This window comes from Phodopus roborovskii, unplaced genomic scaffold, assembly GCF_943737965.1.
Source record: "Phodopus roborovskii unplaced genomic scaffold, PHOROB, whole genome shotgun sequence".
Lineage (NCBI taxonomy): Eukaryota > Metazoa > Chordata > Mammalia > Rodentia > Cricetidae > Phodopus > Phodopus roborovskii.
The window spans coordinates 14,587,075-14,608,986 of record NW_026126416.1 but is presented as its reverse complement, the minus strand read 5'-3'; the positions used below and the strand labels follow the sequence as shown (position 1 = coordinate 14,608,986).

Below are 21,912 nucleotides of genomic sequence, written 5' to 3'. Positions count from 1 at the left end.
AGTCAAGGGATTACAAAGTAAAAGAGGCAACTCTGTTGGCTTTCTTTATCATCTTTACCAGGACATCTACGTATGACTTAGAAAATTTGATTGTCTTATTCCAAAATTGACAGATATGTAGTTGCATAATACAGAAAAACATGCGTGAACAAAGGCTTTTATAATTCAAGCAAGCATACCATACAAATGGTAAGTAATCACTCCCCATAAGTTTTCTACATGAAATCAGTTACTATTACCATTCACATCACAGGCATATAGAAGTATAGTGTAGAAACCTGTCCATACCAAGGGATGACTGGAGAAAAGCACTGCTCCAAGCAATCAGTAACAACCATGACCAAACCAACAGTGACATTGACTTCAAATGTTGAGAGCATAAAACACAATGAGCTTCATTTCACATATAGGACAAGATCCAGACTGAGTTTTAAATACAATCTTCATAACCTAAAGGAGCGAATCTTGAGTCACAAATATTTACTAAGGTCATAAGAAATGAGTAAAATCAGGTCATAAAACCCATTGTACTTGGTATATCAAATTCATTCTTAGTTTTTTTAATTTAATTTAATTTTCTTATTTTACATATCGATCAAAGTTCCCTCTCCCTCCCTTCCTCTTTCCCTCTCTCCCCCACCTCACATGCCCCCCACCACCCTCCCCTCCTACCCACCCACCCACCCCAACTCCACATGTAAGGTGATGCCCTCCAGGAGGGGTCATCTAAATCTGTCAAGTCATTTGAAGTAGGGACTAGGACTTCTCTCTGTCTCTAGATTAAGGCAGTATCCCTCCATGGGGGATGTGTCCGCAAAGTCCTTTTGTGCACCAGGAATACATCCTGGTTCCACTGTCTGAGGTCCCTTAGACTTCCCAGGCCTTCTAGCTAAGACCCATGTTCAGGGTTCTGAGTCAGTCCCATGCTGGATTCCCAGCTATCAGTCTGAGGGCCGATTAGCACCTCCTTGTTCAGGTCCACTGTCTCTATGTGTTTCTGTAACATGGTCTTTACCTCCCTCTCTGCATGTGGATTCCAGTTCGGCTCAGTGTTTTATTGTGGTTGTTTGCTTCTGTTTCCATCAGTTACCAGATGAGGGCTCCATGATGGTGGATAAGTTAGTCATTTATCTCATTATCAGGGAAGGGCATTTAGGGTAGCCTTTCCATTGTTGCTCAAAGTGTTAGTTGGAGTCAGTCTTATAGGTCACTAGACATTTCTTTAGGTTCAGTTTTCTCTTCAATCCTATAATGGCTACCTCTTTTATGTTTGTGTTCTCTCTCTCTCTCTCTCTCTCTCTCTGTGTGTGTGTGTGTGTGTGTGTGTGTGTGTGTGTGTGTCTTTTCTGTCTTCTATTCCTCCCCTGACTCAATCTTCCTAGTCCCATGTACTTACCTCTCCTCCCCTACTCTTTCTCCTAGTTCTCCCTCCACTAACTGCCCCCCCACTCCCCATGTGCTCTGGAGAACTTGACCCTTCTCCCCTCTGTGAGGGACCTTACTTATATGATTATCTTAGAATCCACTTTTTATCCTAGTTCCTCTGATGGTGTAAATTATAGGCTGGTGATCCTTTGCTCTGGGTCTAAAATCCATATATGAGAGAGTACATACCATCTTCCTCTTTTTGTGACTGGGTTACCTCACTCAGGATGGTTTCTTCAAGTTCCATCCACTTGTCTGTGAATTTCAAGATTCCATTGTTTTTTTTCTGCAGAGTAGTATTCCATTGTGTAGATGTGCCACATCTTCATTAACCATTCTTCAATTGAGGGGCATCTAGGTTGCTTCCAGGTTCTTGCTATTACAAATAGTACTGCTATGAACATAGTTGAGCACATTTCTTTGTTGTATGGATATGGATCATTTGGGTATATGCCTCAGAGGGGGATTGCCGGGTCCTGTGGTAAACTGATTCCGATTTTCCTGAGGATCCGCCATACTGACCTCCAAAATGGCTATACGAGTTTGCACTCCCACCAGCAGTAGAAGAGTGTTCCCCTTTCTCCACATCCTCTCCAGCATAAGTTGTCATTGGTGTTTCTAATATTAGTCATTCTGGCAGGAGTAAGATGGTATCTCAAAGTTGTTTTGATTTTCATTTCCCTGATAGCTAAGTATGTTGAGCACTTTCTTAAGTGTCTTTCAGCCTTTTTGATTTCCTCTATTGAGAATTCTCTCTTCAGTTCTGTACCCCATTTTTTAATAGAGTTGTTTGGTGTTTTGTTGACTAATTTCTTGAGTTCTTTGTATATTTTGGAGATCAGCCCTTGTCAGATGTAGGATTGGCAAAAATCTTTTCCCAGTCTGTGGGCTGCTGTTTGGTCTTGTCAACTGTGTCCTTTCCCTTATAGAAGCTTCTAAGTTTGAGGAGGTCCCATTTATTAATTGTACATCTCAGTGTCTGTGCTACTGGAGTTATATTCAGGAAGTGGTCTCCTATATCAATTTGTTCAATGTTATCTCCCACTTTCTCTTCTAAAAGGTTTAGTGTGGCTGGATTTATGTTCAGGTCTTTGATCCATTTGGACTTGAGTTTTGTGCATGGCGATAGACATGGGTCTATCTGCAATCTTCTATACACCATCATCCACTTGTGCCAGCACCATTTGTTGAAGATGCTTTCCTCCCTCCATTGTATACTTTTAGCTGTTTTGTCAAAATGCAGGTGTTTGTAGGTATGTGGGTTAATGGCAATCTTGCCAAAAGAAATCTACAGATTCAATGCAATCCCCATTAAAATCCCAGCACAATACTTCACTGACCTTGAAAGGATAATATCAACTTTACATGGAGAAACAAAAGACCCAGGATAGCCAAAACAACCCTGTACAATAAAATAACTTCAGGAGGCATCACCATTCCTGACTTTAAGCTCTACTACAGAGCTATACTCCTGAAAACAGCCTGGTATTGGCACAAAAATAGACAAGTAGACCAATGGAATCGAATCATTCTTAGTTTTCATTTTCAATACAAAATTAAAGATTGAAGATGGGGAAGGCATGTTGAAAATAAGCTCTGCAAGAGAACCAAGAGTAAGAAAGCTTCATAATGAATAGAGTCTTTTGTCTGTGATGCAGGGTGACCAGAAATCTTAGCTACTCTGTAAAATGTTTAAAATCAGAAGTGACATAGAGTGCCAGAATATCACTACGACCTGAATGAAAGGAATAAAACGTGTTAGTCTAAAACCATGTTCACATTTCAAAAGCAATGGGCAATACAGTCAGGGAGTGCTTGCTCCTACAGTGATATTTACTAAGGAAGAGGTAAATCAATACACAATTATTAAATGTCTACTACAAACAAAGGCCAGTGCATCCCAGGCTGCTGAGCAGGAAAGCTGGGATTATTGGTTACAAACATCAGCAAGAGTCCTGTCACCATGAGATAGTTCTTTAAAGGAATAAGACTGAAAAGGAATTTTGTTCTTGATCTATAAAAACGTAAATGTTCAAGAACAAGGAGTTTTATTTTTCCAAAGGAAAAAATATCCCTAGTAGTTTGCTGGTTGTGCTTAGACAAGACTGGATTTTGTTTTGAGAAGGAGATTAAGTAACCCACAAATCCTTACCTGTCCAACTCTCCCTGGATGTTTCAGGGCCAAGCCTCCACTAGAGACAGCAGCAGCCACATTCCCTTCATGATCGACGACCACAGCACCCACTGTGTCCAAAGGGCCTGAGTCATTTTCCTGTGGAACAAAAGGGATATGAGTGTCCACCAAGCCTGACATAAGCCACCAAGATATGACTGCACAGTAGGTAGGCATGGTGTTCACCAAGTCTGGTGTGAGGAATCTAAATATGACTGCACAGTGGGCACAGTATTTAGCAGGCCTGGTGTAATATAAAAAAAATCCCTTAATTAATTCTTAAATGGGACATTTATAGTGCACTTCTTTATTATTTTATTGTTTTTCTCTCAATCTCAATGATTAAATAAGTGGCTAAGAATGTGTGGGTGAAAAGACCTGTGACCAGAAGGAGCCAACAAATGCTTCCATTTCTGTTTTTAAGTAGGTTTCATGCAGACTTTCAAGAGTGAATAATGCATTCAGAAAGGAAAGAGAATGGCATTCACCATCTTGTAGCGAGAGACACTATCATTTTCCCATCAATCCCTTGTTTAAGAGAAATGCTATGGCATGGACCCTTTTCTGCTATTATTAATATGCTTAGTAACTGGTGACAGAAAACTGGGTATTACTAGAAGACAACTTTCTGTCTCTGAGTGTTCTCACCAGTCCTACATGTTTAAGACATTTAAATTTTAATAATTAATAGCAACTGTCTCCTACCACAAAGGTTTCCTGGACATCCATGACAAAAAGACAAACTACTAGTTAAGAACAGAATTGAAAGTGGTATGGATAAAATTTCCTTACCACATATTAAAAAGAAAGGTTAGTGTACATTAGCAGTCATGGTAGTATTCTTTAGGCTAGAAAAGGTTGTCAAACTGTATGCCAAACCCCTGGCATGAATGAAAGAAGCAAGCAAGAGCCCAGGTTCACAAAAGTAACTAGCCAACCAACCACTACAGCTTGATTGTCTCACACTATTGAGCAAAACTTCATTTGTACACTTGGTGCCCCAAGAGGTGAAAGAAAACAAAAGTTCATCACAAAAAGTCTGTGAGCTCCTGGAGTCATCTCAGCTAAGTAGCTGAAGGGGGCTTTCAAACATTACAAGGAGAATGCAAACAAAAGCTTTCTTCTCTAAATTAAATTGGAAGGAAAAGGTAGAGTGTGTCACAACATTTTTATTTAAATATAGTAACAGGAAGCAGTCACATGTTTCTACTTCTTATTCAGAGTTCTAACAGCCTCAAGTGTAATGAAACAATGGCAGACAATTCTGACATTGGCAGGAAAGATTCTTGGGGATGAAGGAAGTGTAACACTTGAAGTGCACACTTGAAGGAAAGGTAGCCAATGGAATCGCATGGTCACATCCCAGAATACTATAGTTTTGCTCATGGGTATGCCTTGCAAGGACAGTTTCAGGCTCGATTACCAACCCCTTGAGTAGGGCATCTAATCCCTATACACCACTTCACTCAGCATCTATTTATGTGCACAACAAGCCCGTAGTGATTATACACCCCAGTGTCTGAGCAAGTCTTTCTCCTCTGAAAAGCTGGTTTTATGTCATGACAGAGGCTGCCACTAAGTAGATTTACAGCAATGGTTTTGCTTCTTTTCACCCTTTATCTTCTTTGCTACATAAGATTGAGAATCAAAGTACAGAAATGCACCAAAATGCATTTGAAAAACAAGATCCAGTAGCATTCTATGGGCTATCATCAGCCAAACAAGAAAGGAGTTTTTAAGGTGAGCATGTTTAGTATTCATATAAATGATCTCTAAATTTTTTAACTTTGTAACCTTAATTACAAAAGTGTCCAAATTATAAGCTTTTTGTGTTCTATAGCAGGACTTCTCAAGCTTTAATGGACATACAAATCACTAAGAGAATCTGTTTAAGTGATGATTCCTGTGGAGTAACCCAGGAACTAGCCAAGACTATGTCTGTCTCAGAGGTAACACTGATGGTCCATAGACGTGACTTTGAAAACCAAGATCTGATAGCATTCCACAGGACTATCAAGTACAGTACTCAAACCAGCTGAGACTAATTTGCTACTACAATAAGATGTGTATTCTACCCTGCTTATCCAGCTGGAAGCATATCATCACTTACATGCTATAACAGGCATACTACCAAGTATATTCAAATACCAACCTATATAAGTGCTTTTAGTTCTTTTTTAAAACAGACAACTCTTAAATAAATAGACTCAACTTTCCTTAACAGTTAAGTTGACATAAAATCAAGAATACGTTTAGTATGAGATTCCTTGGCAGTACTATTTTTAGAGGGATCTATAGCAGCACTCTGTGCCATTGTTGTACAGATCTGGAAAATTACAAATACTTTGTTTGGTTCCCAGCCCATATACAACATCAGGTAAGGCTTTGTCAGCTTGATAAAGACAACTTCTGATAAATAAATGAATTACAGTTTTCCTATTACACTCTAACATTTGAAGACAGCCTCCCTTTTCTTTGTGTGTGTGTGTGTGGTTTTTTTTTTTTTTTTTTCACAATAGGATTTCTCTGTGTAGCTTTCTTTGTAGACTAGGCTGGCCTCAAACTCACAAAGATCCACCTGCCTCTGCTGCCAAGTGCTGGGATTAAAGGCATGTGCCACCACTGCCCACCCTTTTTTCCCTTCACTTAAAACTGACAAAAATCATATATTTACAGTATATAACATGATCTTTTAACACAAATATATGTTGTAGCATGTATGGCAGAATCCAGATAATTAATATATGTATTAGATCTACACATACCATGTGTGTCTGTCTGATGTGTGCAAGTAAGCATTGGTGAACATCTGTTATGCAGTGTGCAAAAATGGGTACAGATTGGCAAGACTGCTTAAAATTTTTCTTAATTCCAATCTTCCTGAAGACAGAAGATTAATAATTTTCTCATCATATAAGGCAATATTCTACTACGTAGCTAAACTTTCAGGCCTTAAAATCTATTTTGTTAGGATATTTATTAATTGTTTGCATTTTGATGTGTTTGTTTTAAATAAACTGGAGTACTGATCTGACCTACACATTCTACATGATAAGAATTTTGAAGAGAGAAACATACAAGTATTATCTGCAGTAGCAGTCCTTGGATCACAATTGGGATACTATAAACTAAGAGAAATTTTCTACCTAATGAAAGCACTATAGAGAGATATATAAACCAATGTCAGTATAGCTGACACAGATAGATTTATTGTAATGTGGTTTTAAAAATGAAAAATGCAGCAAAGAGGATTCTGTTCTAAATTAAGCTCTATATTCCTAAGAGTCTACACCACCTGCAAAAATCAGAACTACTTCATAAATATTTAAAAACCATTCCACAGACTTCACATACTGCAAACCAAATTTTAAGATAATGAAGTAATATTTGAAGAATTTTATGAAGTGTAGATAAATTGAGTGAAAGACAAATACTGTTATTTTTAGCATAATAATCTCACAGAGCTCATTTGTATGGGAATGAAATCTCGGTTTAAAACACACAATCACTGTTACTATACAGGGTTACCATTACATTCTTACACCCCATAAATACTTAAAAATGAATGCACCACACAGATACGCATGCACCTATTGTCCCTGACTGAAGCAGGCTATTCACATTACTTTTCTGATAAAACTGTGACTAGAAGACAACTATGTAAACTGTAGGTTTTTTGTTGTCTTTTTTTCCAGAATGTATATGAATTTGGCAGGGAAAGCATACCAGTATTATGAAAATGACTAAAATCAACTTTCTGGCAGTAATTTTAGTTTTCCCTGCTCCAAGATGGAGACAGCTTTTACATAGTTATCACAAGAATTAATGGAAGTGACATGTGTAAACTACTTGAAAGGTAATAAATCTCTTGAGGAGAGAGAGGTGTTTCTCACCAGAAAATTATACCTCTAGCCTAGTTTTCTAGTTCTGAAACCCTCTTAAAGACATCACTTATCATAACTTAATATCATTAGCAATAATGCTGTCTTACATGTGAACAAAATTACTCAAATATCAACCAGCTAGATTCAAAAATAAGTCTTATGTATATGTGTGTATCTGGAAGTTGGTATACCATGGAATTAGCCTAATAGTAAGGATGAAGGTGATAGGCAATCAAGGTAGCATTAAAAACATTAAACCCTCCCAACAATAATTATTAGATCTAAGAACATCATCTTGGCCAGTAAAAACTTCCCCTTAATGAAAAGTCTCTATGTCCTACAAAACAATAAAGCAATGCCATCATAAGGTCTTTTTTATTAGATTTAATTATGTGTATAAGAATTTTTTTCTGCAAGAATGCATTTGTCAAGTATGTCAGAAGGCATCCCTTAGAAGTAGAGTTACAAATGGTTGTGTGCTACCATGAGAGTAAGGGGACCAAACCTGGGTCCTCTGAAAGAGCAGCAAATGCCCTTAACTGCTATTGAGCCTCATCACCATTAGCATTACCATCTTTGAGTATCTGGGAAAGATGGCTCTGGCCACAGGGGATCTAAACCTCATTCAATATTGCCCCCCCCCCACAAATCATCCTCTAACAGTTGCCACTGTGGAGCAGGTACTGTAAGTTTAAGTTCACATGAACAAAGTCCATATTAGCTACCTGCACATATGAAGACAGGCCACAACCAAGGAAAAGTCTAGGCACAGAATATCCAATGATCTTTCTCTGCAGAAGCCATCCTCTGAGCTGGGTATAGCTCAGTGGAACAGCACCTGCTTAGGGCACTGGGTTTGATCCAAACATGAAAGGAGAGGGATAGAGAAGAAAAGAAAACTATCTTTTGCTGCAAAAACTAAATAATGATTCTTATAAATTGTAGACAGGAACTCTTGTGCTCCCTTCTTCCCTCTAACTGAGATGCATTACATGTCTCCGCAGTACCAAGTGAATTCATATAAACATTTAGGACACACAAAGAGTTGTGTAGTATACAAAACTAAAAATTAATCAACAGAAGTTGGAAATTTTCAACTTAAAATATATTAGGTAAAGTGAATTTTTAAGGAAATTTAATATGACAGGGATTATGCTAATTATAAGTTCATATCACAGGGAAGCTCCACAAGATTATCCTGAGAATTACAAATTCTGAAAGGTGCAAAGGACAATGTTTTCACAAAGGTAGGATCTCTGTAGAATGCTCTGGGGTTGGAAAATTAGAACTAAGTAACAGGCTACTAAGTAACCAATGATGGCTGCTATGAAAGAGGAGGAAATGAGTTTTCTATAGGGATGTGGTCCCTTGGAGGTCTACCGTGCTCCAATGGCTGGCCCTACACAAATACCTGTAAGAGCAGTACAAGTTGAACTGGGTGGGTTACAGAAAGACAGACATTAAGATGGGGAGGTGGGTACAAAAGGAGCTGTATAAAAGAATGGTGGGGTGAATATAATAAAATTACATTGTATTTTATGAAATTCTCAAAAAACAAAAAAAAATATTAAAATAAAACTAACTCACTTTAAACTTCTTTCATACACACGTTATATATTTTAGGAACCTTAGCAGATTTCCTTGTGATGCTTTTTTAAAGGTTTCCACTGCTGGTTATCACTCTATGAATTCCCTCCTCTCCCTCTCCTTCCTTCCATAACTAACCCCATTTAAGCCTTCATGTTCCACTATTCTCACTGGAACCCTTTATACCTCTGCATTCAAACTGTCCTCTCTTGAAAGCCCTTGCCCCTATGGCCCCTTACTAGCCCTTCCTGACTTCCATGGAGATTCCAAATGGAATACACATACCTGGAAATTCAAAGCTAACATTCACAAATGAGGAAAACATGCAACATCTGTCTTTCTGGGTTTGGGTTACCTCACTGAAAATAACTGTTTCCATATTCATCTATTTACCTGGAAATTTCATATTTCCATTTTTTCTTAAGAGCTGAATAATTCTCCATTGTGCAAAAGAATGCCATTTTTACTATCTATCCATCAGTTGAGGGACACCTATATTGCTACCATTGCCTGGCTATTGTAAATAGAATAGTAATGAACATGAATGAGTAGATGGGGCAAAATTGTTGTCCCTACTAGACACCACAGGCTAACAAATAAAAAGCCTACAGTCAAGAATGGATTAACAACTTTTGAAACTGTTGGCCAGTGAGGTCCCATAGACCTCTTCTGCTGAAGACACTATATGTTTGAGACATAGACTATGGAGGTTATCAACCTGGTACTGACCTGGAAACCTCATCACTGTTGGCCAGCTTTTATAGTGCTGAAAATTACTTGTTACACTACCAGAGAAGAAAAGTAATCAATCTCACCCAGATGTAAACCCCATAACCTACAACAGTAACTGTCCTGGCAAGGTAAGACCAAAGGTGCAATAGCGGCATGAATACCATGAGAGTAACCAATCACTTTTTGATTGAATTTAAAGTCTGCTACACAAGTTGAACCCATACACGGCACTATTATCAGAGCTGAGATATTAGGATTAGACAGGTCATATACAAAGGCCCTAGAGTAAAACCTGCTATTCTCCTAAATGAGCACAATATTAAGCTGACCCCTAATTACTTGTCTTAAATACACAGATCAGTGCATCTCTCAACCCTTATCAGAAGCTTCTGTTTGTAGCAGATGATGATCAACACAGAAACCTACAACTGGTCAATATGCAGAAAAAGACGGTATGAAATGCTCAGAACTAAATGAGACATATGTACCAATCCTGCAACCAAGGCTCAGGGACCATTTCATAAGAGGGGACAGAAAGAATGGATGAGCCAGAAGCAGTAGATGACTACAAGGAAATAGTATCTTCTGAACACAGGAGGGCAGTTGCACATATGTGCCATAGCCACTGTAACAGTAGGCATATGACCTACACAAGCTCAAGACAGGCAGAATCCCACAAAGAGGGAAGGTGATCATGAAATCCCCACTCCTAAGAGGAGCTACTAACAATTGATAGCTGCTGAAAACCCCTAATAAATGAACCAGATTTCAATGGATGACCACACACACAAGAGAGTATAGAGGCAGCACAAACTGACCTTGATGGGTTAAACACACTCACAGAGTTGGGTGGGAAAGGAAGGGGAGAGTAGATCTGAAGGGAGTAGGAAGGAGGATGGATATGATCAAAATATGTTGAATGAAATTTTCAAAAAACTAATAAAAATGTTAAACATATTAAAGTAGAAAAGTGATGGTCTTAGTCTTGGTATTGGAAAACATCTTTGAAATAATGAATTCTGTGGGCTTTTCTTTCCTCTGTAAAATTAAGCAATTCATGAGCCTCACTGTATATGTCCAATGAGCATGTGGAGATTACGGTAGAACCAAGGACTATATTCATAAAACAGGGCGTAAATTACTAAACAAGTAACTGCAGAAAACACTAGTAAAGTTGCCTCACTCAATGTGTGAATGTGTGTGTGTGTGTGTGTGTGTGTGTGTGTGTGTGTGTGTGTGTACACATATGCACATGCAGAAATGAACTAATGCCAGTATGGAGGTCAAAGGAAAATGCTTAGGAGTGGTTTTTCTCTTGACATTTTATAGCTTTCTCTCTCACTAAAAAATCATTTAATACAATTTTAAATCACTTGTATTCTTACTCATGTGCTATTTAATAATACTTAATATATATGCATAGGCAGTAGACCTAAAATACTGAGAGTTGAAAAAATATCTAGTAAATGTTAATTTTGATGAGTTATCGAGGATGATACAAATTAGATCATAAATTATACTTATAAAACAATGATAAAGTATATCTCAAAGACATATTAGTGCACAGCTGAATGTGGAAGCACCTGTAATCCCAGCACTCAATAGACTGAGAAAGGAAGACTGTGTAGTTTGAACCCTGCTATTCAGACTGTTTTGATCTGCAAGAACCAAAAGCTGCAAATGACTCAATTGTCTATCAACAAAAGAATATTAGACAAATTATGATGCCATCATTAGCAGAAAACTCAGCAACTGTAATTAATAAGACACATACAAATATGCTTCAGACAAAGGCAGAGAAAGAGCTACAAGATACAAAACAGCAATGATGTCTCCATTGTGTGAAGTTTTGGGAACCGGTCAGAATATGAGGAAAGCAACTGAGAAGTGCCTTAGGTCAAAGTCACATGAACTTCTAGAAGCATGAGGAAATGTTATCAAGTAATGGGAATATTCTTTATGGGCTACATGATTATACACGTATGTCAAGATTCATTGAATTACACACTTTAGATGTACCATCTTAAAATTAGATCCAACTTTTCCATTTCATAGCAATTGTAAGCAAAATTGTAAAGATACCATGGAATTTTTAAAAATAAAGGAGGAGATACAGATAAAACAATGTCTAATCTACATCTAACTCAGAACAACAGTGTAGTAAAGAGGAAAATATTTAATGAGAATATGACTCAAATGAAGTCTAGGAACTTAATTACTGGTTGGTATGGTGTCTTCCCCAAATAAGAAGCAAATCTAAATAGATAACCAATAAAACTATATTTTAAAAAGCAAAACTAAATAAATATACGTGTGAATATACAAATAGGCAATCTTCCCATAAAGGGACCCTGAGAAGTCATTCTCTATAAAACTGCAGTCCATCTTAAGTACTCACACATCCCCTCCCCCACACACTCACCCAGCCATTGTTTCACTTTCTTTGCTCTATTTCATCTTCTTTCTATAATACTATTGTCTCAAATATTAACCTTTAACAGATTTAAGCTGCATAATATTATATTCAATTATTTAAACTATTTTTAATGTAAACTATTTCTTTTAAATCTTTTAATTTATCTATTTTATGTGTATATGTGTTTTGCCTGCTAATATGCCTGTGCACTGTGTGCACACCTAGTGCCTCTAGAGAAAGTTAGGTCCCCAAAGACTGAAGATACAAGATGGTTGTAAGGAACCATGTGGGTGCTGTGAATCAAATCTGGGTCATCTGGAAAGGCAGTCAAATGTTCTTAAAGCCTGCTGAGCTATATCTCCAGCCCCTAAATTGCCTATATCTACCACAAGACTATAAGTCTTATGAGGGCAGGAACTTTTATGTATTTCATTAATGCATGTTAATACTCAAAAGAGCAGTTGATATCTCTAAGGTATTTCCTGAATGAATGGATGAATGAATAAATAAACAGATGAAAGATTTCAAAAGAGGTTGCCATATAGCCCAGTGACAGAATATGTGCCTAGTATGAATGAGGTCTTAGGACCCAATCCCTAGCACAGCACCCACTAAGAAAAAAAAAAAAATTTTTTTTAAATTTTTAAAAAATCCAAGAAGGGTCATCATGAACTTAAAATGAAGAAGTAAATAAAATTTGAAAATCTACATATTGAATAAAAGTAATACTATCCTTAAATATTTTTTATTAAGGATGTGTTTTTTAAAATCTTGCTGTTCTTTTTTTTTTGAGTTTTTTTTTTTATTTATTTATTTTGTTTTTGTTTGCAGTGATGAGTTCTAAACCAAGGGCTTCCTATATGTTATGCAGGTGCTACACCAGTGTGTTCTGGCCTCAGACCTGGGTATATGTTAGTTATAAGAATATATGTAAAAATTAAAGATACAGACAAGTTAAAAATAAAACAATGGGTAGGGGATTTAGATATACTGGGCAAATATCAACCTAAACAGTGAAGGTATTTTAATACCATGCTTTTCATACAAAGAGCATCAACAGAAAGAAAGATAATATATAAATACTTAAAATCAAGCTCCACTGAGAAGAGAAAATAATTCTCAATTCATGTGTACTTTTAAATCTTATGTAAAATAAAAAAAATCACAAAGGAAAAATCAATAAACCATAATCCATGAGATATTTTAACACATTTCCTACATTCATAAGTAGATCAAATAAGAAAAAAAAAAAGTCAGTAAAGCACAGACATGAACAGCACATTAAAAGCAGGATTCAACAGGTGTCCATGAGCTGTGCTCAGCAATTACACAAGAAACACAACCTTAAAACATACATGCATGTTTACAAGTTATCATTCATTAAACTATAAATCACAACAAATTTCAAGAAGCAACATCAAAAAGAATACACACTGACTATAAAACAACACAGGAATCAATAAAATTTGAAAAATAAAAGTAGAACACTTCTGAAGAATTTGTAGATCATATAAAACTAAATGGAAACAAAACACAATGAATGATAATAATAGAATACTTTCAAAACTGTGTAATACCAGAAGGGAGGAAATTTATATACAAAATATTATTTTGGAAAACTAATATTAAATGGCCAATTGAAGAAGTCAGAAAAAGAACAGGTTAAACAAATTACCTAGAAAAAGAAGTTGGAGATAAGATGAAAAAAGAAATTAACACTATATAGAGATCAAAACAAATAAAGTTGGTTCTTGAGCAGGATGTGGGGGGGGAGGGGGATGACAAACATTTGTTAAGTAAACTGAATGAACCGTTTTCTCTACCACTGAAATCTCATCAAAAGCCCACCCCACCCTTCAGCTTCTCCAACATCAACCAGAGTTTTTTCCAATCATAAATGCAAATACCCCTACCCTCCACTCTGTCTTAAAATCCTGCAGACTCAACACTCTCCAGAAAAGGTTTCCTCAGTCATTTCCCAGATAAGTCTCCACTTTTAAACTCAGTAAACACGTACTCTTCCTACTCCAAGAACACTATACCTTAGTTTATTCTAGGCTAGTTTGGGGGTTATTGTGCCCCTAGTGTACCTATAAGCAAAAGAAAACAAATACTATGAAATGACAATTTTAATGGAACCTCACCAATAACCCTCTGAAAAAGCACAATGAAAGCTCAGCATACCTAAAGCTGTTTCCTTGTTACAGACTGAGGTGCATTTTCTAGTTAAGGTACATGTAGATCTTCCCCAAATGTAAGGTTTCTGCACACCGTCTCCATGGGGCCTGTCCCCAAAGCACAGCCTTACATGTGACTGCCCCGACTCTTAGGCTGCCTTCATACTCACTACACTCAAGTCCAGATCCATTTCTCACAACATGAGGGTGGTCTTTATTTCAGGACATTTTACATGCCCTTTAGTCTACAGTTCAAAATATGTCTAAAGATTTGCCCATTAAGCATTATTCCTCTCACTTTATCAAGAAATGATGTCATGATTTTGACCATACAGTCCTATATTCAACGTTGTATTTGTCCTCTTTACTCCCTTTTTACCCTGTGAGATCATCTGACACTGGATCATACTCTTATCATTTTTGAGTCCATTTCTTTAACTCCAAAATTTCTTAGTTCCTAAAAACCCTAAAAAATAACAGTCATACCAGTTTTGCTTCAACTGTATTTTCTCCACTGAAAAGATAGTTATCTTTCACTATAGTCAATATGAGACATAAAGGAGAAAGGGACATTCATTTCATAGAGGCACATGCATCATACCCTTCCCTGACAGCCACAGTACAACATACTAATGGGATATGAATTCAATACCCGGAAAGATTAAAAGACACATAAATAAGCAAGCTGAAGCTTTGTTAATTAAATAAATGGCAACAAAATCTTTATAAGGGTGGGAAATGCTTTTCAATTTAGGTGTTCAATTTAGCTCTTTTAAGGAACACCTGGCCGCAGCCTGGAACATAGGACTTCCTTTCATTTTAGGCATACCCTCACTTTCTCTGGATAAAATTACACTTTTAAATGCCAGAACTCCACTGGCCTTTGAACTGAGTCTTAAAGCAGTGGGGAATAACAGATAAAGGACTAGAAAGTAACACAGACAATCTGGATTTTATTCTTGCCAGAGAAACACTGTAATAATTAGGATGGGCCACTTAACCTGGCTTTAAGTGGGACCCTCTCCACATTGAAGAATAATATTTACACTGACTTATAAAACACTAATAAGTTGCTTTATATGCCATGAGATTTTAAAAGCATACCACTATCTGTTTGGCCAGTTAATTATGAGAAAAACAAAAATTATTCAAACTCACAAGAATTTAACAACTTAAAAGCAAGCATATTAAAAAGTAAAAAAGCAAACTGTTCATTGCTCTTTCTCTTTTTGTACACCAATAGATTAAAATCCTATTAGAAAATAAAGATAAGTCAAAAGAACTCAAGAAATGACCAAAGAACAAAGTATATTCTAGGGTCAAATGTCTTTCAACTTAAGCTCAATGATGTTTCCAGAGGCTTATAACACTAAAAAACTGACATTAAAGCAAATAATTCCTCGAATAGGTCCAATTCATACATATTTTGAAACATTTTCCTCATTTGGTGATAAGCACAGTTAGAACAAATTAGAGAGGCACTGAAGGTGGGGAAACACCTCTGGATGTGGGCTTATTTTCTCTAGGGCCTTTGTATTTTGCTAAATTCTGGAGACAATTTAACTTAGTGAACTAACATTCCCGACTGAAGACAAATGTTAAGCAGCAGAGTTTTGATAGACAGCACTTTACAGTTCTGGTTAATACTGAAATGGAGCAACCCTGCCAATCAGCCTTGCACCTTGTTCCTGTGCAGATCCTATGGTTCAATCAAGCTCTTCACCTGTAGGCGGCTGACCCTAGAACTTTTCCATCTTTGATTCTGCTTAAATTCCTCTCTTTCCATAACCTTGCCAAGAGGAACTCAGCAGAACTCAATAAGACTTCTCCATTCAGTCCTGTAGCTCTCGCTGGTATTTCATCGTTGTGACACACATCAAATGATATTTGCTTAATACCTCAGAGCCTATAACTAAAACCTACCTTTCAAACTTTAGAAAAATATTCAACAGTTTCTTGCTGGCTATAATACTAAGTGCAAAAGTAAAAATAAAATGCATTGAACAAAAAAAAAAAAAAATTACAGATCACAAGAGGCCATGTACTCAAGGCCTCTGCATTTCTCAATATAAACTCCTGATGAAACCCTCAAACAAACAGATGGACAGAAAACAAACATAGCAGCAGCACCTGTATTTTAAAAGGGCTAATGATTCATTAAGTATTTTATGAACCTTAACACTTCTTCACAGAAAAGGTGATGGTGCCTATAAAACTAAGCTACTAATAATATCCCCAAAGAAAGGCACATTCACAACTTATAATTTTACAGATGCTCAGACAATTATAAATTTGCCTATGTTTACAAGGGAATTCACATTTTCATTCTATAAGACCTTTGTTCACACTTGGAAAATGACATATCAAAATAAATATGCTCCAGGAAATGAATGGGAATTCTTGCTGTGTTAAGAATTCTTTCCCAGGATGTGGGGGACATGGCCTGGAAGTACATATGCAAAAAAAAAAAAAAAAAAAAAAAAGGCATTTTTCACCCTGAGTAACAGGAAAGTTACTTGCTCAAATTTCTCTGGATGAGCACGCCCCCTTGTGGGCATTTCCACAGTTACCTTTTTAGACACCTCAAGTCTTTCCTAATACTCATTTCCCTCATCTGCTTATTTATTTTTTAATATCACCCCCCTTAACAGCTATAACACTGAAGAAATAATAATATTATTTAATATTTCAATTAACCTAAATTACACCTTTTGTTGTTAATCCCTATATACAAGTTTATATAGATATTAAACATTATTACAATTATTATTATCTAAGTATGGATTTTGAACTAGTGTATATTTAACAGTCTTACAAATTCAAACCTTTTTATGAGACTACAAAACTAGACATGTTTTTTCCCTTTGAGGTTAATATAAGGATCAATTACAGATTATTAGTGCTAACTGAATTCAATGGCACTTTCTAGGACTATAAAAAGCATAAAAATAAGTTGAAGACTCATCCATTCATGAGTTAACACAAGTATGATAAAATAACCATATACAGAAATCTCAAAGTGACAGGTATAAAATATATCACTAATCCAATCTGACAAGTACTTCCTGCTTAATTCATCTATTTAGTAGAAAAAACTAAAAAAAAAAAAAAAAGATGTATTCTGATTGCAGAGGAACTGAAACTAGTCCTTAAAGTAGGGCTAGATCTGAAATGTTAAGAGGCAAAGAAATAGCAGATTAGCTTTGTCACTAATTATTATTCTATATATACAGAACCATGAGCAAAAACAGAATTGAGATACTGAAACAAAGTCATAAAAAAAGCTAGATAGAAAAATAAGTACAGCATTCTAAGTCCTCTTGACTGTTACTGTTCTGTTAAGGTGTGACTGTTCTCAAAGCCTTTGTATGTAATCTGGTACTTCACTGTGCTCACTGTATTTTAACTTCAGTAAGGGAAACTTCTTTTCTGGTCTTGACTGGTGTTTAAATGCCTCCGATAGCTATATAAATATTTCTTTTCCTAGATTTAGGAAATATTGCTATGATTTTATTCCAACTATTTTCTATCGTAAGCATGGAATTCTTCTACATCCATAATTTGTAGATTTGGTCTTTTCACAGTACCCTACAAATCTAGAATACTCTTTTCACGACTTAATATTCACTTATCAGGTCATTCTTTGTTTGAACTCTAAAAATTACATTTATTTACGGGTGGGGTATCATACATGCTGGAGTCAATGCACACCAGGGGCACTGAAACTTGCAAGTTTCAGTTCTCTCCTTCTACCATATGGGTCCTGAGGATGGAACTTAGGTTACCAAATAACTGAGACATCAAGGCAGAAAGCTGAGACAGAATCTACATGCCATCCCACACAGCATTACCTCTGACAAATGAAATCACTTCACAGCCAAAGAAGTGCACCAAAAGCAAACAAAAACAAAGAAACACAAAACAAACCCACACACACCTGGTAAAGTTATGTTCCACTAACAAACAATGCTATATCCAGTGGGTAGCACCCTCAATGGGACGGACCATCCTACAAGAAGTGGCAATCAAATAATACCTCACAGACATACCAACAGCCTAATCTGATATAGACAAATCCTCAGCTAATGTCAATCTTCTCAGATAATGTCAAACTGACAACTGAAGGTAACCAGGACAGTGAGAATGGTTAACAATGCTAGTTCCATCACTAGGCAATTCACTTGATATTAGTGCACTGCTTAATATCACCTACATCACTTTTCATATTCTAACTCCAACAAAGTATCCATCTTTCTAACTACTGAATAGTTCAGATTCAAAGATTCTTCCTTGCAGTCTACATATATTCTGCTGGCCAGCTTTCAGTATATAGTCCTGTGACACTTGCTTTGAGTTTCCTAAGATTATATATAATTCATGAAGAATCTGGGATTACCAAGCAACAATTCAGCAAGGCAGGGGAAACTGGTGTCACTATTTTTAATGCCAAATTTCAATTCTTCCAGTTGAGTTATGAGATTACTTGATGTCTCTTCTGCTGTTGTATGCAAATTTTCTCTCACTTTTTTTTTTCTCTCTTTATAATGCCAATGCCCTGAGTTTGTTTGTATTAAGCAGGGCTCTTACCATTTCCTCTAGGACACAGGCTCCCTGGACCACTGCACTATATATTCATTAGCACCTCCTAAGACCCATACATTAGTGGCATACCAAGTTGTCCAAACTGCTTTACACCTTACTTTAACTCAGACAGGAAAACTGCTTCAATTTGGTATCGGTCTAAAATAATCCCCATAAAATAAATAGCAAATAAGTCATTAGCAAAAAGATAAAAAAATGAGAAATGTATATTAAAATGATGTATAACATAACCACATTTATTAATAATACATTCCAATATCATGTCAAATGTCAACAATGCAAAACTTCCAATTACTTCTGTACGAATCCATATGAGAAAATCAGAAACATGGATGAAAAAGTTACTAACATAGAAGAAAAGTTAAACCAAGAAAATTTAAATTTTTAAGAAGAGAGACAAATTAAATGTTAGAAATTTAAAAGCTCACTGATGACATTTTAAAAATGTTTTAAATTATACTGGACAATATGATCAATAGATCACTATCAAACAGAAATGAAAACTTTATTAGGGATAGATAACATAGTTAAGGAAATATTGTAATTAAAAATCAAGAAAAAATAACTGGGCATCTATCACTACAATAGGATACTCTGGGTTATCATCAAGAAACTAACCTAAGAAATCATGGAATTGAAAACTGAGATTATAAAGTCACGGAGAATATATCCACTAAAATTGTAGCATAAAATTTCCCAAATCTAGAGTAATAAAAGGATATTCAAATGCAAGACATTTGAATCCCTAAAAAGACATAACCAGAGAAGATACTTACAACATAGTCAAATGTCAAAAATACAAAACAAATAATACCAAAAGATGCAAGAAATAAGAGCCAGTGATATAGCTCAGCAGGCTGAAGATGCTTGCTGTCAAATCAGAGATAACTTAAGTTGGAGCCCAAGACTCATATGGCAGAGAATTGACCTCCACATGTCCCATGACATTTGTATCATAGAGGGGTAGGGGGTAAATATGACTTGAGCAGAGCTGTAACACTTTCCCTGGAAAAACTTTCCCCTAGCTAACATTTTGCCAGTCCTAAGCAGAGCCATGACACTTCTCCAGAGCAGAGCTGGAGCAGAGTTGTAACAACTTCTCTGGGGAAACCTTCCCCTGCCTTAGCCTTTCCCTGGAGCAGAGCTGTAAGCTGCTACACTTAAAATACTTCGTGGTATTCCTTGGCTCCCAGCTGCCAAGATACCTTTCCATCAGAGCTGCAAGGCTTATATTTAAATGGGTGGGTGGGTGGGTGGGTGGATGGATGTATGTATGTATGGATGGAGACATTTCTAACTGACTTTTAAAAAAGAAAGATATGAGATAAAATTTTACCATGATAAAAAGCCAAGAAAGTATATAACAACAATACAATGCTAACCAACATTGGTATATCCAACAAAACTTTTTTTTTAATCACCAATCAAATAAGGGCATTTCAAGATGAATACACACTAAGGCAGGTTGTAGAAACCAAATTAAACTGCAGAAGATTCTTGAAGGAACACTATAGCATAAGAAGGGCAATACTAATCATTGGGAAGGGCTGCTCTTTCATTTTCCCAGGACCTACATGATGGCTATAAATCCAGTCCCAGGGGACCCAACAATCTCTTCTAGTCTCCTCAAGCATCAGGCATACAAATGGAACAGATAAATATGCAGGCAAAATACCCAAACACATAAATAAATATATTTTTAAAAGGCTATTACATATTAACAAAATGACATTTCACCAACAACATATAACAGCTGTAATAGGTTAATACTGAAAACAAACACTAATGGGCATCAAAGTCCAATTGGTCCTTATATGATAATAGAGCAATAATATTGGGAGACTTCACTATCCCAGAATTAAAAATTAACAACAGCAAAAAAGCTTTCATAGTTAAACAACTACTATCAAATAGACATAACAAATATCTACAGAATACTCCATCTACCATAAATGGGATATACAATCTTCACAATACCCCATGGAACCTGCTCAAAAATAGAACACATTTTAGGTCACCAAGCAAGTCTTAACACAAAAGAATCTATATAAATTCATGAATCCTTGTATCACAGCATAATAGAAATCAACAGTGCACAAAAATAAAGAACATGTATTTGGAAAATTGAAAAAATACACTTAAATGTCTTAATTCATCATCGAGAAAATGAAAAACTTATAGAAACAATGATAATGAAGGAAAAGCTTAGGTGAACTTTTAGGATACAGAGAAGACAGTACTAAGAGAAAATTCTGTGTAGTGCTAAAGGATTATATAAAAGCATACCATTATATACAGCATACCATGTTAGAAAGATAAGAACAAGCCACACTAAATGGTGGCAGATGAAAATAATAAAGATCAAAATTAATTAAATGGAAGCTTAAAAAACCAACATAGAATTAATCTTTTAAAAAAGTTGATTCTTGAATGGATAAGGAAAATGTGGTACATTTTACACAAGAGTACTTCTCAGCAGTAAAAAAACAAAAACAATGAAATCTTAAAATTTGCAGGCAAATGGGATGGAACTAGAAAAAGCCATTCTGAGTGAGGTAACCCAGACCCAGACAGACAAATATAATATGTACTCACTCATAAATGGACATTAGACATAAAGCAAAGGACAACCAGCCTACAGGCCACAACCCCAAACCCCAAAGAACCTAGGTAACAAAGAGGACCCTAAGAGAGACATACATGGATCTGCCTAGGAAAGGGAAAAAGACAAGATCTCCTGAGTAAATTGGGAGAGTGGGGTCAGGAGGAAGAGGGTGGGAAAGGAAAGGAAGGAAGGTGAGTAGGGGGAAAAAATGTATAGATCAAAACCAAAAAAAAAAAAAAAAATGTTGATATGTTGATTCTTGGAAAAGGTAAACAAGATTAACAAACTCCTATCCAAATAAACTTAACAAA

At 36.2% G+C, this 21,912-nt stretch overlaps 1 protein-coding gene across 5 annotated transcripts in view; it reads right to left on the bottom strand.

Annotated features, from left to right (window-relative positions):
• Positions 1 to 21,912, bottom strand: part of Tasp1 (taspase 1) — a 201,562-nt gene that overhangs the window by 97,202 nt on the left and 82,448 nt on the right. For all 5 annotated transcript variants that reach the window (XR_007834444.1, XM_051183284.1, XM_051183283.1 and 2 more), the window contains one exon: positions 3,578 to 3,697. Coding sequence is in view for 4 of the 5 variants with exons in the window: in XM_051183284.1 (XP_051039241.1) it covers positions 3,578 to 3,697 (120 nt within the window). In the remaining variant the exon portion in view is untranslated. The remainder of the gene's footprint in view (positions 1 to 3,577; positions 3,698 to 21,912) is intronic.